General features: G+C 44.3%; 1 protein-coding gene across 2 annotated transcripts; it reads left to right on the top strand.

Moving 5' to 3' along the window:
• Positions 1-502: 502 nt before the first annotated feature.
• On the top strand, positions 503-27,726 carry LOC144143494 (3-oxoacyl-[acyl-carrier-protein] reductase FabG-like). Of its 2 annotated transcripts, none has more exons than XM_077675262.1 (10): positions 503-625; positions 3,102-3,171; positions 6,854-6,993; positions 10,180-10,272; positions 10,385-10,470; positions 14,275-14,368; positions 17,110-17,179; positions 20,939-20,975; positions 23,099-23,162; positions 27,348-27,726. In XM_077675262.1, the coding sequence occupies exons 1-10, from the start codon at positions 518-520 to the stop codon at positions 27,504-27,506; spliced, it is 921 nt and encodes a 306-aa protein (XP_077531388.1). In that variant the 5' UTR covers positions 503-517; the 3' UTR covers positions 27,507-27,726. The 2 variants fall into 2 exon arrangements, with proteins under 2 accessions (XP_077531388.1, XP_077531389.1); XM_077675263.1 differs by having other exon boundaries at positions 581-734.

The raw sequence follows: 27,726 nt of genomic DNA, 5'->3' as shown, positions 1-27,726 counted from the left end.
CTGTATCATTTGTAAATAAAATAAATACGTGTTAGCACCATCACCAGCAGGTTGAAAAGTAGAGGACCTGAAATGTACCCTTGAAGGTCACCGCATGCGGTCCAGGAAGAGAATGGCTCACAAGTTGGAACTTGCGCATCGTGTGGGAGAGTCTTTTTGAAGGTCACTCCGCAGCATCACATTGTTTTTGAGTGAACGGAAATTTGAAAAGGTCTGGTTAGGTTAGGTTGTGTTAGGTATGCTTAAGTTACGTTGTAAACAGGAAGTGTGCCCTAATTTCTTCTTCGTTGCCATACCGTTGTATACATTAATACAATTGTATGAAACTCTATGGTCATCGCCAGTTGTTCCGCAGGGAATGGGGGAATGTTTGGTATGACTGCCTCAGACCAGGCAACGCCTCCTAAAAAAGGCGTTGGACCAGGATAAGCCGTAATGGGGCAAAATCTATCTTGCTGGCAGTCAGTACGTCACCGTGTACGTCACCTCTAGTTGTAGCAAGGCTTGCAGCGCCCCCATGCCGGCCTGCCAGTTGCGCATGTGTTGCATGTGTTTTTCAGCGTCGCGACGGACCACGAGTTCAGCGTACTCTCACTGGGGTACTCTCCCCTGCTCTCCTTGTCCTGTGAGTGTGCCAGCATACGAGTGCACTCCAGCCGTGAGCTCCCGCTGTGTGTTTTTGCACACTCGTGCCGTTTTTCTTGCTTTCGACAGCTCCACGCTTTCTCGTTCGGGTGAGGATGCGGCCTTTTTCATTTCAGCATGCGCGAATTTGTCACCTTCTCCGTTCTCTCCTGCGTTCTATCGTAGTACACGTGCCCCATTCATACCCAAAACCCGGTAAAGAGGTTGATTCCTCGTATTCACTTTGCGGAAGTTACTCGCACGGGGATGTAGCGGTAGTTTTCCCACAGGCGTACGGGGAGCCCGTTTTCGCTGTCATATTTGTGGTTTTGGCCGCCGGTGATCTACAGGGGCGTGTTTGTACCGTCTCCTATTTGGTTGTTTAAGTTGTCGTTTGTGACAAACGCCGGGCCCCCGTGGTTTGACAAATGAACATTGTTATCACGAAGTCGGGTACGCTAACCATGCAACCGCATTGCTGCAACCTTTGAATCGACGTTAGCAACGAGGAGTTAAACCTGTTCTGACCGCTTGTTACTGGGGCTGGACTGCTTGTTTTTATGGCCTTGCAGCACGATAACGGCAGTCTACTTGCTATATTACAGCAGGGCATTTCAAGCCACCTTCTACTAAAGCGTATGCCTGTTAGCGGTCGGCAAATGCAGACGGGCCCTGTAAATAACGAGCTGCAAATGTGACTTTGCCCTTGGTCTTGCGTCTTAATTACCAGGACAAGAAAATGCCAAATGCATTTTCGAAGGAAAAAAAAATGCACCTAAAGCTGGTAGACACGTACAGCACACCGTGTTAATGGTTATGCCATTGTGGTAAACTTGATTACATTTATGCGTTTGATGTCACGTAAATGATGCGTTGTTGTGACCTGTTTAGACTTTTCATCCAACCTTTGTGGCATTGCAGTCAAAGCCACGAGGCTGCACTTGTGAGTGAGCTTCAATATTCAAACAAGTGGGCTTCAATATTCTCTTGTTCGAGCTGTGGTACGATCGTGTAAGGTCTTCATGCTATACAGCTAAGCTCAGCATGAAATTTGCTTGGGGGCCTTTGAAGGCATTCATTCTCCTTGATGCTGTAAAGGAATTGTAGCTGCGACAGTTGCATGGCAATGACTGGCAGTTAAGCACAAACATTGGTCGGCTTGGTGCCTCAGTGTACGAGTAAGTCAGCTGATGTTAGTAATTTCTCTTGGAATGCCTCCTGCTCAGGGCCCTAGCCCATCGCTTCTTCTTGACCCTTTCACGTGAAGAGTACAGCACTAAGAACAAACAAGAAAGACACGTTCAATTGAAGTTATGTAGACCCAGGAATTTCTAGCTTAGAGACGTTTGTTGGTTCCGGTGCATTGATGACGACAGCCTCCCATTAGTCTGAGGGATAAAGGTGGACCATTCGTATTTATGACAAAGCCCAATTGCTATGCAGTGTTAACCCTCAAACGAATACTTAGGGTCAGTTTCAACTTCAACAGCCCCCTTCAACTTCATCAGAACCTTTGCTGAGTTCTGATGGTTGTCCGCTTCAGAATCCCCTGGCCACAAGTATGTCAACAACAAAAAAAAAAGTTTCGGGGTCGTACTCAAGATGGTGCTCCGTGTCATGCCGGAAGATAGGGGCGCTGGGTACACCATACAGACAAACGTGGGGAAACTCGTATCGCCACCCCATATGCCTTCCCGCACTACAATTTGCACTGTTTAAAATCGTGAATGGTGAAACGGTATTGCTGGAGCTTGTCTGAGCAGTTTCCTGGAGCAAGCATTGAAACGGGTACATGTAAATGTAAAACAAAAATGTGTGCAAAAATTCTTGCGACGCATAAATTTCTGCATACATTTGTCATGACAAATCACGAAAAGTCATGAACTTTATCTCTTAAATGTTATTTCCTTTTATTGCAACTGCTGTTGAGTTCGGCTGCAGTTTTGATTTCAGTGCAACATTTTGCACTGTCTGAAGCACTGCAAAAGACTTGCGCAAGGGAATGTGTATTGCTGCTTTCGCAGTCCGTTGTTTACTTCTGTGCGGCAACCAGCGGCAAAGCTCTGTAATTACTTGCCCAATCATCTAAATGTGTCCGGCCGTCAGTCGACTATCTTGGAGATTGTGCAGGTAGTTTCTACTGCTTCTGCTTGGCAGCAACACCTCCCTTGGCTGGAAATTCTTTAAATTCCTTAGGCGGTCTTTTTTCGCGATGTGTGACCCAACATTTTGTGCCGCGCAAAAAAAAGGGGAAGAGAGGATAATAACAGCGTTAGTTATTTCTAAGTAAACAAGACAACCTTTGCTGTTGAGCAAAAGCCAGAAGAGCTTTAAATGCTTTGATCTTTCAGGTGAATTGAAGAGTCACTGAGCTTTTAGGATTCCTTTAGGCCTAATGGTGGTTTTAGCTTGCACTTGATGAAGCAGCTTTATTGTGTTTGGATTTTAATTGGGTACTTTTCTTCCCTTTGTGGCAGGAGCTGAGCGCCAAGATGGCTCCTCCGGAAGCACTCATCAACCTCTCTGGCAAGGTGGCCATCATAACAGGTGCCCACATGCTTTTGCGAAATGTTGCGAGCAGTGTACTTCACATGGGCATTCTTCTGTCGTTGTATGGATGATTTCAGACAAGCTAGTTTATGCTCTTCGTTAAAGGGGCCCTGAAAACAAAATACAGCTTTCGTTCACAAAAAGACTGCTTTTTCCCGGTAACAATTCCAATTTTAGCGAGAACTTTAAACGGATATAATTGAGATGTTAAAAAAAAAAAAACTTGTGAATCGGTGATTTTTCTGTGACTTCACAGAATCCTGTTTCTCAAATTGGCAGCGGCCGATCTAAGCCACTGCCACAAAACATGCCTTGGTGATTGTGGTGGGGCCCCGAGTTCGGTTTGGTTGAGTCGCTTGACTGCTAATTGGCAGTTAATACAGGGATGACTGTTTTAAGTTCTAGCCCACATTATGTTACTCCTGCCCATATTACATCACTGCAATGCAAAGTTTGACAGTTTTTCCATATGTCGTTGTTTTTTCGGTTAAAAAAAACTCCCTTTGTGGCTGGAAGGGCGATGAGAGAGTTCCTAAGGTCTAGTTGTTTCAAATTCGCCGAATTTGTATTTTGTCGTCATGGCCTCTTTAACCGCGTTAAGTTCATTTTGTAATCATACAGGCGTAATAACTCTTACAGGTGGTGCTGTGCCACCTAAGGGTTGGGCACATTGCACTTGATTCACACCTTCCTGTTGCGCAAAGGGGAGGCACCCTAAAAAATGTGAGCTACCTAACATTAGTACACGCACTTGTTGACTGGCCTAGTTATAAAAATAAGTGCCGTGAACACTCTCTCAACTTTTATGCGTTTTATATTCCACACCATTTTATTTCTAGGTGATAAACCTTTGGTTCCTTTAGAGGTTTTTAAATTTTCGACTGCTATCAAACTTTTACAGGAAACATGATTTTACCATTATATTCAGTTTGAACCTAGCGAATTTTACTTTGTCATACAACTATAAGTTTTATATTCCATCGTGCCCTGTTTTATTGCTAGGTGATGAACCTCTGTTCTTCTTGTAAAGGTTTTAAATTTTTGAGTGCGATTAACTTTTACAGGAAATCTGGTTTTACTGTTATACCCCGTTCTACCATACAGGATTTTACTTGAGGGCATTCAGATTTAAAATATTTTAACCTTGTATCTGGTATATTAATAGCCACATCTGGCTGCCGGGCCAATAAAATCTAACAGATATATGTGATTCGTAAGCCAATAATAATTAAAGTTAATAATTGTCGATTGTATTCAGTTTATCTAAGGCATCTTTCACAGTACAAGAATATAAGGCTTGGAATGAACGTTTATACTAGAGCCACTAAATAAGCTGTGACTCAAGTTTATACTTGTGTTGGTTTGTAACATAATTCGAAACTGTCAAGCGCTGCTTTTCTCGACACTTTGTGCCTTAAAGGAGCCATGAAGAGAAAACACAAGTTTGGTTCATTCGAAAGATTGCCTCGTTAGAACCATAACGACACCACTTATAACGCAAACTTCGCTCAAATAAGCTACATAATTAGGAAAAACGGAAATGGTCATGCGACCCACCAGCTCATTTCCCGCAACAGAACCTATGCCGTCACATGGGCTAAGCTCTGCGATTGGCGGAGGCCGGCAAAAGCAAACGCATGTTAGGCAGGGCTTACAGTTTGCATAGCGAGCTAAATGCCCGTGAAACATACTGCACATTCTTTTTATGACAAAGAACGGTGGAGTAAACGGTTGAAGTTCCGAACGAACACGCAAGCGTGTGCGCCAATGCGTACGAAACAACCGCCTGGCCGAGCTCGACATCTCGCCGTCGCGCAGACGAATTTTCGGGTTCGAGGCGCTCTGACCTTGGAGGAAAAATGCCGTAAACACCGCGCATTGACGCTCGTATCTTTCTGGTCGAAGCAGAGAGCTCGCGCGAACGGCTTTCCATACACGACACCGGCCAACTGGCATAAGCGATACTGCTACTGAAGTTGAACTATTATTAACCGTAATAAAAATACGGCACATACGTACCAGTCTGTATTCGTCCGTGGCGACGGCGCAGACGAGGCAGCGGTGCCGACGGCAGGGCGTTCGTCTGTTGTGGCTATCGCGGAATGGTCGCTTTCCCGTCCACCGCGTATCCCACAACTCTTGCCGCTCGTGCACTTAGAAGCGTTGAGCGTTCAAGTGGTGTGAGGTTGTTAAATGCAAGCCCGAGCTCCTCGGCGAGAGTTTTGTTCTCCGGATCAGGCGATTCCATGACTAGGGCTGCGGGTGCACTAGGTTTTACTAGCATTTTTAAAATGGCCGCCGTCTCGGTCGACTCCCGCGTGTGGGTGCTATATGGAGTCGACATACTAAGTATCTGTTTCATGGACCGGCCCGTGTGACACCATTGCTCACGTCACCAAATGTGCAATTTTAGCGGGAGATTTAAAATTTTGGCTTAAATTGCCTTATTTCTCAGTGAATAAAGCATCATTTGCTTCCGGGAAAGCGCTTGGGGTACTATGAAACACCTAATCTTTCGAATAAAACAAACTTTTGTTTTCTCTTCATGGCTCCTTTAAGTGATGGCAATGTTCATGAAAAAGGTTAATACTTCAAAACAACCTAGCAAAACTTCTTGCCTTCTGAGAAACTTCTCTACAAAAATGGTGTTTTAAAACTGCGAGAAAAAAAAAGCTGGTTGACAACCATCGTTGTAAATGTTATTTGTGGTATACATTTCTGCAGGGACAAAGCTGTGCTTAGTATGTCACCAGGAGGCGGGCCAAGTATGCTCGTTCTTGCGTTTCAGTTATGTCTGCGCCAATTTCGCTAATTTAGCAGCAATCCTTGCCAGTGGGATTGTGATTTGTACTGTTTTAATAAAGCTAGGGAACGTGATAGACAGTAAACGCTCACAGGAGTAAGCAAGTCCTCTCATCCTTATGATGTGTCCACAAAATGTAGCTCCCGGGTAGGGAAGTTAAGCAAGCTCTTTAAAACTAGGAAATTAATTTAGCAAAATAAATTGGGAATTTAAAAGCACAAAAATGAAAGCCGTTCCACTCAATGTGAAAGCTGTCGGAAGTGCAGGGCACTGATTCGCCATGATGGGCTGTAGCGCCGTTATCCGCTCACTACTACCACCCAATGCAATTCAAATTTCCCGCCTTCACTGTGCTCGCGTGCCCCCTGCCTGAAGCAGCGCCAGCGGGAGTTCTGTTCTTTTTCTGCTTGCTTTTCCTCCCGCACGTGCCAGCGTTGCACTGCCACTTTTTTTCGCTTACTATCGTAAAAACCAACCCAATGAGCGTTCCTAAATACATGAACGCGGACGCTGCCGGTTAATTACGTATGTTTTTGCCTCAAATGTACCTGCAGTTTTCTTTGCGCTAAACAGCGGGGAGTTGTATGACAGGCGCCAGCGGTTCACGAGTTTAGAATGCTTATGACTATATAAACCGTCTGGCTTTCGAAGCCTCTGGGTTATGCCGCGACGACAGCCGCATTGCCAGAACGCCGGTTCTATTTGGGTCCAGTGAGCAAGCTACGATGACAAAGAGAGCCCCTAAAGTGCTGTGCACTTAAAAAAAATCACGGTAGGCGGGACCCCTCGTTCTCATGCAAGCATGTGTGCCCAAGAAGGTGTACGCAGTGCCATGAAGTTTTTCGTGAATTCACAAAGCCCCCTCCCCGATTACAGGGGCATCGTCCGGTATTGGTTTGAGCACGGCGAAACTCTTTGCACGACTTGGGGCTCGGCTGTCTCTTACTGGCCGCAAGGAGGACAAGCTGAACGCCGTTGCCGAATCCTGCCAGCAGTACCTGCAGCCCGGCACAAAGGTGAACTCTCTTTGTGCGGCAGTCTACCGGGACTAGCACAGTGGCTCACTTGCTTCTGTCGGTTTTAAGGGGGCACATGGGTCTTTGGGACCAAAATATTGCCTAAAAAAGCATTTTTTTAGCTATCACTTTCCTCTTGATTTGCACAGCTTTTCCTCCGAAAATTCTGTACTTGGAGAAGTACCAGGTACTTATAAAAGCCGTAGAGGCCCGATTTCAATGAAAAACCAACAAATTTGCCGTAATTTCCCACTTCTTCATCATGAGCAGTACTGCAGGGAAAGGACATTCTCGAGCAGTACACCCCAGCATGTAGTGCAGCTAGGAAGATCATTTCTCTTGCACTGTGAAGCTGAATGTTTAAACCATCCAGTAAGGGAAGCAGATTTTGCATTTTGTGTTTCAGTAGTTGTTTAATTAGCATTATATTTAATTGGTTGGCAGGAGTACTTCAAACCTGGGAGTTAGAATGGATCTTAACTTGTATGGGATAGTAAAACAAAACAAAAAAAAACTGCTTCCCACATTTCATTCTCTACGATTTCTGTGGTATCTAGTCATGCCTCGTTGGTAATTTTTTGTTGAATAGTTTCTTCCCTACTCTCATGAACAACCAGAGAAGATTTTTAATTAACTAAGAAACTAATTACCTCACATCATAACTAATTGGATATATGAAATCAGCCAAAAAAACTGAACAAGCTCATGAAGTTTCATCAAAATTGGTTGGAAAGTGAAAAAAATGTTTCTAACAACAGAACCCTTAAAGGGGCCACGAAGACATAATTCAACTTGAAATTTCAGCTTGAGCAAAAACCACAGGACTAAGGAAGGAAACACTGACACAATGGACACAAAGGAAACACCGACACAGCATTGTGTCTGTGTTTCCTTCCTAAGTCTCGTGGTTTTTGCTCAAGCTGAAATTTCAAGTCGATATGAACCAACTCTCCCAAACCCAAGAAATTCTACGTAAATCAACTTTGGTTCATTAAAAAATTGGTGCAGCCTGCACTAGTGCTGCAAGGCTGGAGAAATAGCAGAGCTGCCGGCCCCACTCCCTTCATCGGCGACCTGGCTGTTGAACCTCACATGGATTTTCGAACTTGCTGGTGAGAGTTCTCCATGACTGGCAGGCCCAGATTGTTTCATCCGCAGCCTTTCACATCTCTCCCAAAGTAAGCTGTGTCAGCACGCGCTAGAAGCCGCAGCCAAGTCCAAAGCCAACACCCGCACTACGAACCCGAGCAAAAAGCTGTGCACCTGGAATGCGATGACAGCGCAATCGGATAGACGGCGGTTTCGTAATACAAGGAGCGCAGGTTCGATTCGAACCACGGGGAGTGTTTTTTTCCTCTTGCGAATTGGCTGCACATTTCCCGCTGCTGCTAACCCCATACGCTTCGGGCCTTTGGGGTAGCCCAGTGTTTAGGTTGCCAGTTTCACAGTGTAGAGGTCCCGGGTTCAACTCCCGAGACCTCCCTAACCGCATTTTTTTTCTTGAGGCTTCGAGCCTTTTTGGTGCGACGGACGGACAAAGCTCGGCCAAAACAGCTCCTCTGCTGTTAAGAGACTGCTTTGTCGCGATAACAGTGACAGCAGTTTTACCGCAAACTTCAATCAAATAATTGAGATATTAAAAAAAAAAACAGGTGCATACCATGTCACCTTCCAGCGAGGTTCTTATGACGTCACAAAACATAATCCACTGCCAAGAAACATCGACTGGGCGTGCGTAGCGGCGCGTTTGCATCCGTATGATTGCATCACTTGATTGCGAATGTGCGATTAACGCACTGATAAGTATGCTTTTAGTACTGGTCCATATTCAATGCATCACTCCCACTAATATTGCATCACTGTATCGCATAATTTGAAAGTTTTTCAATAGTTCTTGCATTTTCCTTTTTGGTAAAAAAAAAACATTGTTAGTGGCCACGATGGAGCTGAGTGAGGTACCGAAAGCTACCGTATTTTCCGGTGTATAAGTTGCAGTTTTTTTCTGAAATTTTCGTTGGTGCGTCTTATCTACCGGTGCGACTTATGTATGGAATTAATTTGGTACACGGCGGCTGCACGTGGTCTGCGCTCGAAAAGGTGCCTGTGCGCTGCGTGATGTCTGCGCACGTTAAGAGACACGGCTCTATGGTCTAAATGAATGAATATTTGCTAGCAAGTCGGAGGAAGAAGGCTTCGATGGTTTTGTCTGAACGCCATCTGTAAGTACATGCCATCTGTGTGTATCAATAAACCATTTATGGGATGTTAGTTATGTCTAGACTTCGGACGGTAATATGCACATGTCTAGCACTGCTTACCGGGGAATGCATTCAGAGGCGGCGGCTGCCGCAACCATGTACTTTCGCTGAACTTTCTAACGAACTGATCCTATGTTCTGATCCCATGTAAAGACTAAATACTAAAAAAACTGATCATATGTAAAGACTTTTGGATAAGCTACATAACTATTAAGGGGGCACATGGGTCTTCGATCAAAAACTTTTTTTGCTGTTGTGATGATAAAAATTAGAGGACGTATGTAGTTTTTTATTCTGATTGTACATATGAAATTTGTTTTTGTGTAAAATGACTGCTTTCAAATTTACTGGGATTTTTATATTTGATTTTCTGACAGCTTTTGTAAAAAAAACTCCTGAAGTGATGCAGCTGAACAAGGTACCAGTGAACTGTGCACAAATCAAGCAGCACAATAAGGCTAACAGTATCATTCTATCTGGCCTGTAGCGGAAGTTACGACTGTTCAAAGTTTAAGCTTGGCACGTGGGAACGAGGAAAACTGGTTTTGCCTTCCAAGCCCAAACTTCAAACAGTTGTAACTTCTTCTACAAACCAGATAGAATGATGATATTAGTCTTATTGCACTCCTTGATTTGTGCACTGTTCTTTGGTACCTCATTCAGCTTCATCACTCCAGCAGTTTTTTTTTACAAAAGCTGTTAAAAAATCAAATATAAATAATCCGAATAAATTTGAATGCAGTCGTTTTACACAAACAAATTTTATATCTACAATCCCAGTAAAAAATTACACATGTCCTCCAATTTTTATCATCACAACTGTAAAAAAGAAGTTTGGTTTAAGACCAGTGTATCCCCTTAATACTGTCACAGGGGCTGTATAGTGTTGTGAGAACTATAGCTTGTCCCCGGGCCTTTGCTTTTACAGGTTCTTCTCACTCCCGGAGACCTGACGGACCCGAAACTGCGGGAAACCTTGGTTGAATCGACGAGCAAGAAATTCGGCAAAATAGACATCCTGGTACAGGGTTGATCACTTTCAGCTTTCACTCGCGGGCGCTTGCTCGCTTGCGACTGTTGCCTAGCTCCGGTCGCTGTCGAACGACCCAAACCATCTCGGCTTTCAATTGCAGGTCAACTCTGCGGGCATTATTGCCAATGGCAACATAGAGAACACCACCCTCGAGCAGTACGACGAAATGTTCGACATTAACGTTAGGTACGTCACCTCTCCACTTCGTTAAGTGTTCTAGTGTCTCTTTTTGGAAGTTGCGTGATACGCAGTGGTGTTGTGAAGAGAAGTGTGGTTTCTACAGGGTGCCATGGTGGTAGGGGTGGCAGGGGCGTCGAGGTGCTTGGTCTTTCAGGGTGGGCTGACATCTGGGATGGAAGAGGGGGGCTAGTCTTTACTGGAGATGCAAGTTTTTAGGAAATTTGGACGGGTGTAAGAAAAACAGGCTTCTTGGTTTTTCTTTTTTTTTTTCAGAAAAATGTGAAAAATTGAAAGACAATTCTGCAGATTTATAAAAAATTTGACATACTTAAGGGGGGACATGGCTCTTAACTCTTTCGTTACCGCGGGAAATTGACCAATTTTGAAGGGTCTAACAAAACATTTTTTTGTGCTATACATATTGGTTAGGCACACATTGCAGTCACACACAATGCAGATTATTCCACGCGCTTTCCAACGACACCAGTTTTATTAATGTTTTCCTAAATAATGATTCCGAAAAAAATTATCGAATTCGAAATTTTTGTCCGCGCGTCGAAGAAAAAAGAAAAAAGTAAGTTGTGTATAATAAACCACGTGTAGTAGAAAAAATTTAGAATATACATTTTGTAGGTAGACATTTCAAAAACCCGTCCTAGAAAAAAAATTGAGTTGCGCAGTACAATTTGTCAGATATAAAAGAAAATGTTAGCCGACATGGTGTCCATGCCTTCTGGTGAAGCCCAACCTCTATTTCAAGTTTTGCTATTTTGGATAGTTCTCTAGAAGAAATCTGGTGGTTTGACATTATTGAAGGCCCAAATTAGCCTCCACGTGATGTAAAAACACCTTGTCAATGATTATGACCGGCACAATATTGAAGGCAAGCAAGCGATGAAAAAAAATCCGCTTGGAGTTGAGAACCAAACTCTTTGGTGGATGCTTGTTGACGTTCTGATGATCGCTCATCAGTCAGAACTTTCATTTGCGTTTTATTATCATGTTCTGACTCACTATGGTAGCCCTGCTTGCAGGAATAAGGTACGATGCGCTAGAATCATGCCTAGCAAGCTTTCACCAAGCCGCCGTCGGGCTGTGAAGCGAGTTCAGCACTACGAGCCTACTACATTGCAGCGCCACCTAACAATTTCGAAAAGAAACAAATACAAGGCTGTTGGAGACTTTGTCAGAATAAACAGTACTACTAAGAAGCGACACTAGACTTCCGGAAATACCCTCGTATGAAACCGAAACTGGCCGGTGAACAGCTGGCGGTGTTCAAGGCCAATTGGAAGCGTTCTCCTCGTCTGAACTGATACCCGACGACTTGATGTTATCGTTTGACTTTCAGCGGAAGCTCTTATCGAAGAAGCAAGGCGTAGATAAAGTGGAAGCGCGAGCGGCATGCTTGTTTTGAGCAGCAGTAGCGGGCAACGGAGGCGCCATGGAAAATGAGTTTGTAGTTGGGTAACTGCGTAGTAGCGCCAAATATGAATTTCGCAATGCGAAAACGAAACCGAAACTGCTGGAAACTGGTTGAAAATGTCAGGCACACTTGCTAGACATGCGGGGGACCATCAGAAATAAGCTTTGGGAGAATAAAGCTGCCCTTTGTCCGAACCAAAGATCATTAGTGAATAGCTGGGGCCATTTTCAAGTAATTATCACCTCTCAACGCTGTCGGATTACAAAGCTGACCCCATTATTTGGTATTTGACTTGCCAGGAGCCTTTTGACAAAAAAAATATTATGGTAATGCAGCCTAACCACGACCTGCATCCTTTTTTCTCAAGTGCAGCAGCCACGCCCCCTTCGTCAAAAACACGCGCACCTCAGCTCGCAAAAAACGCCGCCAAAAATCTCAATGTCGCCGGAGCGGGAAAATTTAAACTGATTCTAAAAGGGCAATGCCTAGACTAATCACTGGCTGCATTAGGTGTACGAGAAACGACTACAACATGTCGAAATAGGCCATATAAATCATCGATCACCGGTGATCGATTTGAATAGGCGTGGTAACGAAAGAGTTAAAACAATTTCTTTTAAATTTTAAGTAAATTCTGTGAAACTTGTCAATCTTGCTGCTTTTTTCACACTGATTTCAAATATGCCATTATTTTTGTAGTCGGCCAATGAGTTCCCAAGATAATGAGAGATAATTAGCCATTTTGGGAAAAACAATAGACAAAACAGTGTTGGCCATAAAACTGTAATCTGTATATTTTCTAATATACTATGAACCCTGGTGAGTGCAACAAGAGAATCTGTTTTTTGATGCACCGCTTGGAACTAATTTTACTGCTCACTAAACTTTTGAGTTTGAAATGGGCATTCGAAATGGTTCCTTGCCACTGGTGCCACCAAGGTTTAATGAGCTGTAAAATTAGCTGTAAAAATAGTTCCAAGTGGTGCATCGAAAAAACAATTCTCTTATTGCACTCACCAGGGTTCACAGTATTGGAAAATACAAAGATTAGTTTTATGACCAACACTGTTTTGTCTATTGTCACTCCAAAAATGACTGTCTCTAATTATCTTGGGAACTCATTGACTGACTCCAAAAATAATGGCATAATTGAAATCAGTGGGAGAAAAGTAGCAAGTCTGAGAAGTTTCACAGTTTACTTAAAAATGAAAGGAAGCTGTTTAAAGAGCAGTGTCACCCCTTTAAGGGACCCTGCAACACTTACCATCGACTACTCGGAATGTATTTTGGGGTAAAGTCTATTATCCCAGCAATCTTCTCCCACAAGAATTATGAAAATTGGTTCTCTAGCACTGAAACTACGCGCGATGAGAAATCGCGCACAATTGTTCCCTCTCAACTCGACCGCAGATAACGCGATGAAAGCTGCGTGCTCCTCCGGGAGAGGGGGGCGGCTGCGGCGTTCTGTTTAGTGGCCTTCGATATATCGCAGGCCGGGGAGTTCTCTCTTTTTCTCCACAATGTGGAAGGGGCTATTTCCGGTCTGGTGCCACAAAAAAGCAGGCATGGCTGCCTGCTCACAAGCAAGCGCTCAGGCTAGTAGGGCGTTTTTGAAGCCATAAACGGTTTTTGTCGAGTGGTCTCGTTGAAAGGAAAGCATTGAGTTCAACACTCAAAGTCCGTGCGCACTCAAAACAAAAGAAACACCAAAAGTACACGTGCAGGTTCAGACATAGAAGAGGTTCGCACACAGTGCCAACGACGGCGGATCGTCGCAGGAAATGCGAGAAATAAGCTGCGAAGTTGACCAGCGACAGCCAATAGGACAGCCATGACCAAAATGACATCGTTAGGCCATGCCAGGGGCGCATAAGGAAGAAAATTGAAGAGAGTGTGGTTGGTTTTTCCACTTCTTTCACGACGATTTGTGCGCTGACTGCTTCACGTGCACGTGTAATATTTGGCTCAGGTATTCCTGGTAGTGTAATCTCAACGTCACACAGGTTTACTTGCACTGCACAAAGAGTGTTGCAGGGTCCCTTTAAAGGCCCACACTCAACCAGGTGGCCCCTGTTTGCGCACGAGTCTGTGCTCAGTAATTTAGAGAGATGCTTTTTGGGGTAGAGCACAGGGCTTCTTTCTCTCTTGCTTTCTTTCTTTTTTTGAAGGGAGGGGGGCAAAGCAAAGATGGCGCTGTACTAAGGACCGAGAAAGAATAAGTATTTATTGATGAGCATAAGTGCTGATATCAGGGCACTCACCCAGTGGAATATTCTTCGTTGTAGTGTTTTGTGTGTGTGTGTGTGTGTGTGTGTGTGTGCTTCTTTTGAGGACTGCGCTACTTGCAACGAGGCCAATTTTTTGTTTTTCTCACTTGAATGCAGGACCGTCTTCCACTTGATGTCGCTAACCGTGCCGCACCTCATCCTTAGTCAAGGCAACGTTGTCAACGTCTCTAGTGTCACCGGTGTGAGATCGGTAAGACTTTACTCTTTAATGCTTATTTATATCCTTAAGGGGGACTCTCCTGCTAACATTCCTATGAGACTTGCTGCTTCATGACCTGTCAAAAAAATCAAGTATAAAAATCCAAATAAATTTAAATGTTGTTTTACACTAACAAATTCTATATCTACAATCAGAATGAAAAACTACATATGTGTCCCCCAATTTTTATCATCATAACTGTAAAAAATAAACAATTTTGGTTTAAAGGAGTACTGACACGAATTTTTCATGTTGCGTTTTTTTCGCTGCTATGCGTGCCTACCAGCCCACTAATCATAGAATGACAGATTAGACGGTCGAACGCAGCGTAAACATTCATTTACGGCGTCGTTTATTCGTGCCAGTTTCGGTTTCGACAAAAAAACGCCGAGCGGCCGCCATGACAGGATGTATCACATGGCGTCACCATTCTTGCCGTATCGCTGCCTCTCTGGAAGCGCGCGCGAGCGAGCGCACGCGCGCGCCCAGACCGGCCGAGGTTTTCGCCGTCCCCACAGGCCCGGGCACCACGACGTCAGTCCCAAAACCATGACGTGTACACACGCCGGAGCAGCGCGCGCCAACCACAGCCAGCGCGTCGGCTTCGTCACGGGAGCCCCGACGTCGACAGTTTGGGGCACGTAGCAGATGATGTCACGTCGACCCGCTCTGGCCTTTCTTGTGCGGGTCAAGATTAAAATGGATTTTAAATATGTTTCGCTGAACGGTTGCTGTTGAAACTTGCTGGGAGATATCTCCTGATAAAATGGAAGCGTTTTACATAGTTATCTCAGCTTTGAAATTTCGTGTCAGTACTCCTTTAAGACCAGTGCTGCCCCCCTAAGCCGCAAACAAAGTTCAATAAGTGCGAAAGGAGCAATGTGGCTGAAAATGACAGTACAAATAGTCATTTGGGCCCCTTGTGATAGCGGTGATCAAATATCTGCGGTAGCGGTAAGCCTAAACGTCCCTGGGCAGCCCACTCAGCCGCTCGTAACGGGATTGCACGCGTTTGAAAATGGCGCCACACGTGCACTTCACCTTATTGGCGTAAGTGGTAGGCCCCTCCCACTGCCACGGTGGCCATGGTCGCCTGCTGCCCCGAAATCGTGTTAAGTGTTCAGTTGGGGAGCAGCGTTTCGCGCTCGGATTGGGAGTGGCCCACACATCCGAGTGCTCTGAGCCAGAGAATCAAAACGACCACCCGAATGCAGCCCAAGGACCGAAGTTCGGTCCCAGCAGCTCTCGCTGCTTTTCTAATGGAGGCGAAAAGCGAAAACGCCCGTGCGTTGGCATTTCAGCGCGCGTCGAGAATCTCGAAGTGGTAAAATGAATCCGGAGCGCCCTCCACTGCAGCCCACCTCGTAGCCCAGTAGTACCGTATTTTCGCACGTACAACCCGCACCAAAAATGCGAGAACTTCAGGGGTGAAGTGAAGGTGCGGATTATATGCAAGGTATTTCCTTTGGTGCAGCTTCACTGCAGTGCGCATTGGGCCATGATGCCGGTACAGCAGTAACAGCGACTAAGCTGCTGTTATCCCATTGCTTATTTTGCATGCACAGCTCAACAATATACCAACCTCAAAAATGTATGCGGCAGGTCCTCTAGTTACGTAATCAGCTAGGTAAGTTCTTTCACGTAAACAAATGTGTAATGTTGCTTGAGTAATAGCTTTGGTCCTTCCTTTTATGTATAAAATATGCGGGCAATACGCGGAGATGTTTTTTTATTCGTCGGCGAAAAGTGGAGATGTGGGTTATACGCAGGGGCGGGTTATATGCATGAAAATACGGTAGCTTCGATGCGTTAAACCCCCAAAATCTCAATTCTTTTATTCTTTTAAGGGTAGCTAAGTTGAGAGGGCTGCCGGGCACTTTCTGGTTGTCTGCTGCAGGAAGGTAGGGGTCTGTAGCATCTTGTTCGCTATCAGCCTCAGGTAGTTAATGCTGGCTTTTACCAACGGCCTTGTTAAAGACGATAGTCTTTCTTGGGCTACTTAAATGCAGAAATTTTGCTATGTCTGTCTGTCTGTCTGTCTGACTTCATTCAGCCACTCGGCCAAAGTGATACTGAATCTGCGCAATAGTCTTGTATACCCACAGCCAGATCTAAACGTCCAAGTCGGTGGCAATCTTCATACTCGTCAACGTTGTTGAACAAGAACAAGATATTACACAAACATAAGGCAGAACATCAATACATAAGTGATATTTGCAGTGTTTCTTTATTAAAATTCATGGATGCTTGGTTTTTACGATATCAAATGAAATGCTACATCAACTTGAGAAAATCATTGCCTGCTGTTGCCTGCGAACGGCAGCAGTAATAGAAGGTTCCACTAGATTGGTTCCAAGTTCTGCTTGTAACGCACGTTGTAGTAGGGTGCCTCGATTCATGCGCATCTCCGCCGTACGGCAGCACTGGCATCGAGACACCCAACTTGTAGCAGTGGAACGCGGTAAATTTAAATTGACTCGAGCAAACCTCTAGTGTATTATTTTGAGAGGAACGAGACGGGAGAGGAACAGCATGAGAAGTGTGTGGAAAAGAGAAGGGAGGCGTTCACTTGCCGGGGGCGCATGTGAACTGTCATCTTTTGTCGACATTTTCAATGGAAGGAGCCGGTACGCAGCCGTTTTTTATCCTTGCGCTTCTACTTCCGTTCCTCCAAATTGTAAGAGCTAGCATTTTTCACGCATAAGTCTGACCTTTTGCCGTTCCTTTTCCAGTTTCAAGGGGTCCTTGCCTACTGCATGTCCAAAAGTGCGGTGGATCAGCTCACACACTGCGCAGCTTTGGGTGAGCCTTTTCTTTGCTTCTCTTACGTCGATCCGCACCGCTTAAAGCGGTGTGCCCTACCCTGCCTGTTGCCGTGACCTCTTTCTGACAAGACCTTTATGGCACACTGCTAGTCAGGGTGTGCGAATATTCGAACCTTCTGAATATCGAAGCGAATAATGCAAATTTAGGGTTAGACTTCGAATCAAATAGCACTATTAGAATATTTTAGAATAAATTTTCCGGGTAATTCGAAGTTCCAAAACATGCGCCGGTGTTCTCCGCTGGTGTCTATGCGCTTTTCTGCACTGCTCCGGGGATGTGCGGTCGAACGAAGAGGCTCTTTAGATAAAGCCTAATTCCGTTCAAATGATTCGCAAATCTTTTTTTTTGAAAACCTATAATGTACCTTTTCTTTTTTTTCTATGCGGACATAAAAGAAAAGGCAATGGTCTTGTCTATTTTCACATCCCTCGTGTAGACAGCGAGATAATTTTCTTGACAAGCAAAATGTGGTTTACTGTATGGGTTGCACTTCAGTTTTTTTTTTTTTTTTTATCGCAAAGTTTTATACATTTATATTGGGAGTGACATGCCCTTCGCAGAGCCTGTATTTAAGGTACTTGAACGTGCATGAAGACGTGTGGTGCTAGTGCTTCTTTAAAGTAAAATTCACGCGTTGTTAAAACAGGGAGAGGGACCCATCGGCAAATGCAAAGCAAGCATGCCTATAGGCTAATTTTTCATGCCCTTCACTGCCCCAATAGCTGAGCTTTTTTTTTTTTAAGCTGGCATGAAGGTCCAGGAAGCTTTTGTTTACACATTTCTTTTTCATGAATGAATTGTACTAATGATACAGCTTGTCAGAAAACATAATTGTACCTGAAGCGGGGACATGGGTCTTAAAACAATTGTTTAATATTTAAGTAAACTGTCTTAGACTTGACATTCTTGCTGGTTTTTTCCCACCGATTTCAAAATAGGCCATTAATTTTTTATTCAGTCAATTAGTTGATTGATTGATTGTGGCGGTTTAACGCGCCGACGCAACGCAGGCGATGAGGCGCGCCGTAGTGGAGGGCTCCGGATTAATTTTGACCACCTGGGGATCTTTAACGTGCGCCGAAATCTCGTACACACGGGCGTTTTTGCTTCTCGCCTCCATCGGAAAAGCGGCCGCCGCGGCCGGGAATCGAACCCGCGACCTCGTGCTCAGCAGCGCAACGCCTTAGCCACTGAGCCACCGCGGCGGGTCGTCAATTAGTTCCAAAGATAATCAGAGATAGCCATTTTTTTGAGGAACAGTAGAAAACAGTGCTGGTCATAAAACTGTAATCTTCATATTTTCTAATGCTATGAATACTGGTGAATGTGTCGTAGGAAGCGGTTTTTTGATGCATCGCTTGGTACTAATTTTACAGCTCATTACATTTCGGTGTTTGAAATGGGCATTCAAAATGGTTCCTTGCCACTAGCGCCACAACAGTTTGAGCTATAAACTTGGTGCCCCTGTCTTCTCAGAACCATTTTTTTTTTTCCACGAGGTCAGCCGTTGGGTACAGTATCTTGGGATGTACTGTTTCGATTTGTATCATTTTTGCTGCATTGGAAAGCTTATGAACTGGACAGTGCAATAAAACCACAAACATATGGAATTTCTTTTTTCTGGCTGAAGATTTTACGCTGTTAGTTTGACAAAAACATTGGTAATTGATGACCTGACATTTATGAAGTTGGCAGCGTTTGCAGGAACAGGGCTAAAATAACTGCAGTGGTATAGTTGCACTCCCTGGTCCTTCTACAGGACAAAGGGGTAAAAGCTATTCGAGTGTTTCATGGGTAGATACGGAAAAAATTGCCAGAAACGGAGTGGCAAAATTGTTGTACGACTCTAAACTTGCACCTCACAGACAAAAACTGACTGCATATTTGTGCTCAGGATGTTAAAATGCACTCAATGGGTAAATCTCAAGCACATAGGTTAAAGAATATCGAAAATGTCCTCAAGACCAGTGTCCCCCTCCTTAAATAAAAGTTGTACTTCTGTCATCTTACCTCGGAAAGACTTGACAGTAATGAAATTACAGTAATTAAATTATTTTCTGCTTTAATGAATTACTCTTGAGTGTTGGTAATTTAGTAATGTGAAAAATTACTTCAGGCCAGGTTTCTCATGGAAATTACTCATTACTTTCCCAATTACTTTTGACTACGATACAGGCTGTTTGCTTCTCTTACGGCATAAAAAATTGAGCAAGAAAAATTGACCAAGTAGAGTTCCAATGCCCAGAGTGTTTCTGGGCATCGGAACTCTACAAACGCGAAGGAAAAACGCTTTGATGAGGCCTCTGCCTGCTTTCTCGTGTCTCTTCATTCCCTTTCCATGCGTTTGAAAGGAATTTCAAAGTAATTTCATTTCTTTTGAAAAGTAATAGTACTGTAATGTCATTACGTCCGGCCACCTGTAATTTATAATGTAATTTAACTACATTTTAGAAAATTCTAGGGTAATTTAATGACTTTTTAGAAGTAATTTTGCCATCTCTGTTCAGCAGGTTGAGTGAGTGCTGCTGCTCGAAACACCCGTTGAAGCCAACGATTGCTATTGCCTTTGGGACTGAATTCCAGCTTGGCATTCACAGCCGCACACTGCAAAAACATATCACGTTTCGCCGGTGCATTTGTGCACCTGTCAGTCTCGCGTGCATAGCGTTCAAGTCATGCCTAAGAACTTGTGGGGGAAAAAATGTTAATAGGAAGCAAAAGAAAATGAGGCCATGCTCTTTGATCAAGTAGGTTTTTTTATGTGTCTGTATGGCAAGCCACTAAAGAGTGTGCGTATGCAGGTGCAACCTTTTTTCTGAAAAGAGGAATGAGGTTTGTGAAGAAAAGGGGAAGAAACTTCATCTTGTAAATTCAATAAAGAGAAAAAACACTTACTTTTGAACAGCACCAAGTGTGCATGCTTTTCTAAATCTAATACCATTCTAATCTAATGTCTAATGTCATTCTAATGTCATTCTAATTCTAATGTCTAAATCTAATGTCATTCAAAGTGAATGGCATAATGACATTCTGTTTGGCCGTGCGGATCTACACGGTGAAACAAATGTCATTTGGGCGGGATAGCGGTGACGATAAGCGAGCTCGCAAAACCGCAAAATTATATTTCAAGTGCATCTGGAATGTTCTCATGCATAATATATTTTTAAAACGTAACAAGGGGTTATTTCTTAAAAAATAAAATTAAGACAGTCAGTAGACGTCACAAGCCGTGACAAGTCCGCAAAAAATCCGTATTAGGGTAGCGCGCGCATTGGGGACGAAATTTTCTTTTCCGTTAGTACTTGTTTGTCTTTCTTTATTTTAACAACAGGAAGTGTAAAATATAAGTTTACTAACAATTTTTACAAACAGTATTCTTTGGTTTATTGCTGAACTCTCTTCACTAGTGACGCGCCACTGCTGTCGAGGCTACTCATTGGGCCAATGAATGAGGTCTAGGAGCTCAGTTAGCCGCTAAATGTCATTCGCCTCAAATGTCATTCGCCATTGTCGTGTAGCGCCGAATTAATGACATTTAGAGCGAATGACATCTGCTCTAAATGTCATTAGATCTGCCGTGTGACAGGGGTATAAGGCTTTCTCAATGTACTACTAGTAAAAGAAAAATAACCGTGCCACGGCACTTCTGCTTTGCTCCAATTGTGCTTGCGGGATTGATGTTTGTGAGTGTAAAACATTGTTTGTGGCTTTAAAACATTGTTTTATCCCCAACAGAGCTGGCAAGCCGACAAGTGAGAGTCAATGCAGTCAAGTGAGTCTTGCACATTGATGCGTTTATAGCTTTGTTATTTGCACGTGCGCGTCCTTTCGCTCCTTTTCTCATTGGCGGCACCCCTGTAAAGGCGGTGTCCAGAAGTTTATTAACAAGAAAGCTGGAGAATATTTTAAGTGTAGAACACTTTAGGGGCTAGCCTTGTTGCAGCTTGCTCGCTGGGCCAAAGTAGAGCCACGTGGCGTTCCGTCGTTGCGGCGTCCCACAGAGGCTTCGAAAGCCAAGTGGTTTATATAGTCATAAGCGTTTGAAACTGGTGAACTGCTGGCGCTTGTGAAACACTGGCGCTTGTCGTACATCTCCCTGTTGTTTAGCGCAAAGAAAACTGCATGTACATTTGAGGGAAAATATACGTAATCAACCGGCAGCGCCGCGTTCATTTAGTTAGGAACGCTCGTCGGGTTGGTTTTTACTTTACGATACTTAGCGAAAAACAGCGGCAGTGCAACGCCGGCACGGGCAGGAGGAAAAGCAAGCACAAAAAGAACAGAACTCCCGCTGGCCCAGTTTCAGGCAGTTTCAGGCAGGCGAGCGCTGCGAAGGCGGGAAATTTGAATTGCATTGGGTAGTAGCAGTGAGCGGATAACGGCGCCACAGCCCATTATGGAGAATCACTGCTCTGCACTTCCAACAGCTTTCACTTTGAGTGGAACGGCTTCAATTTTCGTTGCCTATATATACCTGCGGATAAGCCATAGCGACGACTTTCGGGAAGTTTGAGGTCCTTCCTGTGTGCGAGCGAAGTCAAAAACATTTTTTTTTTTCTATATCTAAATTTGAACAGTTGCACAAACGAAATGCTACAATGTTCCCACTTGCCAACGCTCTGTTCTGTCTCCTTTCTGGCCAAATCGCTGACAGGCTTGAAATTTGATGACAGCCCAATTAAAAAAGAGGGCTCATCAACTAAATGTGCCCCTTGCGAACCTGTAAACAGATTTTCAATGCCTTGGGCATACTTTTTGTTTTCTTCTTTTTTAAAGGCTACACAGGAAAGCTGTAAGGCAATTGAATGTTTAACGATCTCGACAGGAAAAGAAGACAGTTTAGTGTCAGACGACAACGTCCAGATGTCTGGCTAACAATTTTGCATCCAACAATTTTGGTGGGAGTAAAAGGCAACCCAGTCTGGTACGGAATAGTGCAGCTAGACATGAGAAGGATTTCTTTTTTAACTTGTACAAGGGGACAGTATTGTTTGTACTTCTGCCTAGGCTTGTTGGGAGTTCTGTTTCTTATCCCTTTCAGCCACATTCTTTTTTTTTTTTTTTTTTCCAAGCACGAAAACGTTTTTCCTGTGTTCTACTAAATTCTACGGCTCCCTTAAGCCTGTAAACGAGATATCTAGCTTGTAGTTCAAGTAATTACTGATTCATTAATGAGGCGAATAATTAGGACATCTGGCAATACTAAAAAATGTTTTGTCTGTGTTCTACTAAATTCTACAGCTCCCCTAAGCCTGTGAACGAAAAATATAGCTTGTAGTTCAAGTAATTACTGATTTATTAATGAGGCTAATAATTGGGACATCTGGCAATTGAAAATGTTACTTCGAGCAAAAAAAAAATGTTCCGTTTTCCTAAAGTTTTTTACCACATGAGCCGTCAAGCGAAAAATGGGAGCCGCTGTGCACATATTTAGATTTACAATCCTGGGAATACAACTATACAACTAGGACTGCTGTATTTTTTTTTTTTTAAGCGTCGAATTGGTATTTCATGTTCGCAGGAGCTTTTTCTTCTTTGTAGTGTCCGGCTGCGCGAAAACGCTACAATGATGATGTGTATCGCAAAAGTCATCCTTGAAGGACAATGCCCTCCAAAAACTAGCAGTTTTGATTTTGTTCTTTATGTGCTACAGTGACTAGAGCGATGTGATCCCATTTGGAATCACCGGGACAAAAAGGGTTAAAAACAGGCTTAGTGACAGAAGAAACACCACTGAGTGGACCCTTGTTTCTGTTTCTTCGTAAAGTGGTTTTCGGTTTTAACATAATGTATTAATGGTTGGCAGTTTGGTGTCCTTCACAAATATTGCGCTACCATTAGATGTGTTCTTGAGTTAGTGTTCCTGAGTCGGAAAATGCTTTTCCGCACTTGCAGTCCCGGCGTGATAACGACAGAATTGCAGAAAAGGGGTGGCATGACGGACGAGTCGTACGCAGCGGTGAGTGTCGGCCACCAGCGGGCGTTGTAATTCCAGATTGCATGCGTTCTAATTCCAGATGTGCCTCCGACCTTCACCAGCTAAGCGAAAGGGCATGAAGGTTACGTGTTGAAGGTTGTGTATTCGAAGCGGGTGTGAAGGTGAAATGCAATTTTGTTCAATTTGGAAAGAACCAGCCCTTGTAGTTCCTTCAAATTTTAAGCTTAGAAGAAAACGAGAGATATTGAAAAACTTTCAAATTTCACGCCACAATGACGTAACATGGGCAGGAGGGACAAAATATTTTGTACTTACAGGGTTTTAACTGCACATTCGCAGTCAAGTGATACATACTATCAAATGGGACTAGGCACCCCCTGCAATCGTGTGGTACCATTTCTTGGCGATGGCTTTGGTTAACAGCAACAGATTTGTGATATCTTGCGCTGCTGAGCACAAGGTCGCGGGTTCGATTCCCGGCCGCGGCGGCCGCTTTTCTGATGGAGGCGAAAAGCAAAAACGCCCGTGTGTACGAGATTTCGGCGCACATTAAAGATGCCCAGGTGGTCAAAATTAATCCGGAGCCCTCCACTACGGCGCGCCTCATCGCCTGCGTTGCGTCGGCGCGTTAAACCCCACAATCAATCAATCAATCATATTTGTGATGTCGTAGGGAAATAGCTGGAATGTGGCTGGGAGGTTTCCGTTGCTTCACATCTTTTTTAATATCTCTATTATTTGTTTGAAATTTGCGATAGAATTTGTAGCATTGTTATCAGGATGAAGCAGTCTTTTTAATGAACGAAACTTGTATTTTGTCTCCACGGCCTCTCTAAGCCGTAATGTTAGCTTCTGTAGCAATGCTCGAAGGAAGCGTGAAGAGAAAACACAGCCTTGTGTTACCTGGAAAAGCAGTATCCCTTCGTGAATTGCTCAAACCCCTTTCCATCCACAAAGGTTGTTTTTGCCAGAAAAAGATGTGATATACCGAAATACTTCAAAATTTCTCACTACGAGGTATTAGGCTTGACGTGATAGGGGAAATACTAAAAACAGAGCTATCAGTGTGTTCAATCCACTGCACTTGCACGGTCATGTTGCTTGATGGTGGCTTGAGTCGGTGTCTTCCAATCAGACAAGCAAGTCCCGTTGCTGGCGAGAGAGCTAGCGAGAAAGTAAATGATGAACTTTCCAGTACTTTGTCTGTTTCCATTATTATGTAAAATACTAGTTAACGTTAATATCGGCATCGTTTTGGTGAACGAAACTTTCGTTTTGTTTTCGCGGTTCCTTTGAACAGGTAAAAGCCTTTTTAACACCGGAGCTGTTTAGCAAATCGCAATTTTTCGTGTCCGCAGTTAAAAAGACCAAGTAATGACTGAGTGCGCGCGCGTGAGCGCGGGCCTCATGGCGACCACCTGGCAGTTAAACAAAACCAAGAGAATGTCGAGCTCTCGTGTGTGCGTGCCTCGCATCGACCGCCCAGCGTCCCCGGCGCACGTTTGCCAAGCCAAGCATACCCACTTAGTGAGATCGGCAAAGATTGGCAAAAAAAAACAGCATTCGCCGTAACCGTGGAAGCACTTGCTCGGAAAAAGACGCGTCAAAGTGTACATCTCTCCCAGGCGATGTCCAATGACTATCATTTCCAAAAAACTGAAAGCAGCTCTCACTTATAGCAACGATGGAACAATAGTCATTGCGGCAGCGAAGAAGCAGAAAATCGGCTGCAATAGCAGAGTTTAACCTTTGTGATGGTCGTGAATATTGCATACAGCTTTGCTACCTTCAAGTCTTACACGTTAATGTGAGCTTTTTTTTTTTTCCCCCATTTTTCTTATGGATAATCTGAAAATAATTTTAAAATACTTGGCTGGCATCTGAAACTTTTCAGTATTGAATGCACTTAGTGAGTACCCTGTGTAAAGTTGGGAGTTACTGAAAATTAGATAGATTAAAGGTAGTTAATCAGCCCAGTTGTAGTAAAAGTCGTTAACAAACTAATTTAATGGGGGCATGAAGCACATTTTTTACAGTCTCAGGGGTGAGACAGCTGCGCATATTGCGCACATTTGATACAAATTTGTTTTCCTGCGCCAGGCTGCTCCGAAAGCTTGAAAAGGGCTAAAATTGCGCCAAGCTGCTCCAAAACAGTCTGAGCCAAGGATTTTAACGCTCCCGTCAGTTTCACTGGGGGAAAATGCTCACTGACGGCATAATTTTCCAGCACCCCCATGGTGATGGTGTTTGTGAAGGTTTAATAGATTGATCATCCAATAAAAAAACCTGCATAAAATTGTCCCCGAGTTAGTTCTTTCGAAAGTCATAATGTCGGGTTGCACATGTTATAATCTGTGCGTTTTTTGAAGTTTTCCCATCGAAAAACATTGCAAAGTCCTGTAGAAAAAATACCTATGTGCACTAAGGCGTCAAACTACTTGTGCAAGCTGATGAAAAAATGGCAATTTTTGGAGCGCCGTATCTCCGGAACGACATTACTGGGCGCCGCCATCTTGTGGTGGTGAAGATTGGAAAACATGGCCACCGGGCGAAGCATCTGCTTGTGGTTCAAGCAGAGTGCTCTTCGCCGATTTCTACCATGGTTTTGGTTGTGGGAGTGGCTGGGTTTACATTTAGTCGTTTGATCTGTTGGGGGAAGTTGCGTGGTGCCCACGAATTCGCCGTGTTTCGGCCTTGAGTGTGGGGCGCAGTGCGCACTTGAATTGAAATTTCGGACTCATTGCGGTGTTATAAAATGCCGAGTTATTCCTGCCTTTGACAGCGAGCTTGCGAGCGGCGGAAAGGGATGATCGACACTGCATAAGTGGCGGGGCAGGCTACATCGCTGCAAAATGTTCAAGCGGTGCTCGATAGTGGGACGGGCTATTATTGCACGCTAGTAATAATGGTTCATTATCTGAAGTGAAATTTAAGGCAAAAAAAATTCCCGCGCCTTCCCGCGAGGGGAACACGAGTAAATGCAGAGCATTGGGGCCTCAGTACTGATTGAAGGCAGTGTTGCTTCCATCGCTTCTTCCGTGATGCTGGAGTAGCAGACACGAGTAAACGTGGGCACGAGCGTCAACCAAGGAAGGAAGGAGCAACGCAGTGACTGAAACACGAGCGACCGCTAGCCGCTTTATATTTGCAGCGCGCGCAGTAGAGGGAGAGCAGTACGGGGGGGAGAGCGCGCATGCGCAAGCAGCGCGCGCCCTGCCACGCCCCACCGCGCTGCTATCACGTACCTGTTACGCCAAGACCGCGACGGAGTGAACGGGCTGACTACGACGCATGCGCGCGCCAGCTGCTGTTGAGAGAGAGGAGGGAAGGAGAGGCGCACCTGCTGCGGACGCGGAACTGTTGACACCGTCCGACGCAGGAACAGGCGAGGCTAAGAAATGCTCTGCATTTAAAAGGAGGTGGCTAAACTTACCAACATTACTCAAATTACAATCGTAGCGAACGTGCACCGTGGGGATTGAAATGGGAGGGCTGGTGGGGGCTACGACTGTCACCTCACTTCGCGCAACTTTTGCTGTGGCTCTACTACAAAAATAATAATTTCGGCATTCAGATGATAATAAAACTGCCTTAACGATTGCTTAGTTTTTCAATTCGATATTTTCAACAGAACTCTACGCTATCTATGCATAGAGCCTAAGAATTAATAAAACTGGTTTGTAAAAAGGTAGTGCAGTTCGTACCTTGTGATACTCTGGTAGGAAAAACTTTATTGAAGGGCCGTTTCAGTGTTACGTACGTTCAAAACCTGTTAAAATGCATTTTTCTCCGTTGAGTAGCCAAAAATCTGATTTTTTAAGCTCCTAAGGTGACATCGTAAATGTCGTTCTTCTGCTCCAAATTAAAGTTGTGCTGCTCCAAAATCGAGATTTCGCTGCTCCGAAAACTGCTCCCAAATCTCATTCAGCTGTCTCTCCCCTGCAGTCTGTAAAGACGCCGCACAAAAAGCGAAAATATGTAGCCAAGATAATGTGAGCAAAGAAAGTCTGAGCCAAACAAAAGGATTGGGCTTTGAATGGCAAGAGCCAATCGTGGGGTCAAAACGTAGCCCTCTGGGCTTTTATTCGTCTATTTATCGTTAGACAGCAGGTTGGTCGCTCACACAATAGGTGGCCAGGAAAATAAGCATTCAGGCTTTGTCTCTTCTGAGGTTTTACTGTCCATATCGTTTATATTGTTTTTCAGTTCTTGGAGCATTCGAAGACAACACACCCCTTGGGTCGTGTTGGGAACCCCGATGAAGTGGCCAGAGCTATTGCGTTTCTGGCATCGGACGCTGCCTCCTTCATCACTGGGGTCACGTTGCCGGTCGACGGTGGACGGCACGCAACCTGCGCTAGATAACGCCCACCAGTGCTTCCATGGCCAAGCCAAAGTCGCAAGTCAAGCCAAGGTCACAGCGTAGCCCTGCCATGGCTTGGGGCAGGCTCAGCGGAGGACAGTTCTCCAAATGTTCACTTTTTCTAGGACGGTTTTTCAAAGTTCTTCGATAGTTTGTTTGTTCGGTGACCGGTTGATTGTGCTGTTAATCTGAAGTGATTAAAAGCTGTTCAAATGATGCTTA

Source organism: Haemaphysalis longicornis, unplaced genomic scaffold, assembly GCF_048455015.1.
Source record: "Haemaphysalis longicornis isolate Haplotype H1 unplaced genomic scaffold, Haemaphysalis longicornis Haplotype H1 scaffold_6, whole genome shotgun sequence".
NCBI classification, from domain to species: domain Eukaryota; kingdom Metazoa; phylum Arthropoda; class Arachnida; order Ixodida; family Ixodidae; genus Haemaphysalis; species Haemaphysalis longicornis.
Note: the sequence above shows the minus strand (reverse complement) of the source record. Positions and strands in the feature narration are given on the sequence as shown.

Excerpts from the sequence above, each read along its gene's own strand:
- LOC144143494 (XM_077675262.1), top strand. The coding sequence starts at position 518 with ATGCCGGCCTGCCAGTTGCGCATGTGTTGCATGTGTTTTTCAGCGTCG. Across the intron at positions 10,471-14,274 it reads ATGTTCGACATTAACGTTAG|GACCGTCTTCCACTTGATGT; the intron begins GTACGTCACCTC and ends ACTTGAATGCAG. Across the intron at positions 14,369-17,109 it reads GTGTCACCGGTGTGAGATCG|TTTCAAGGGGTCCTTGCCTA; the intron begins GTAAGACTTTAC and ends TTCCTTTTCCAG.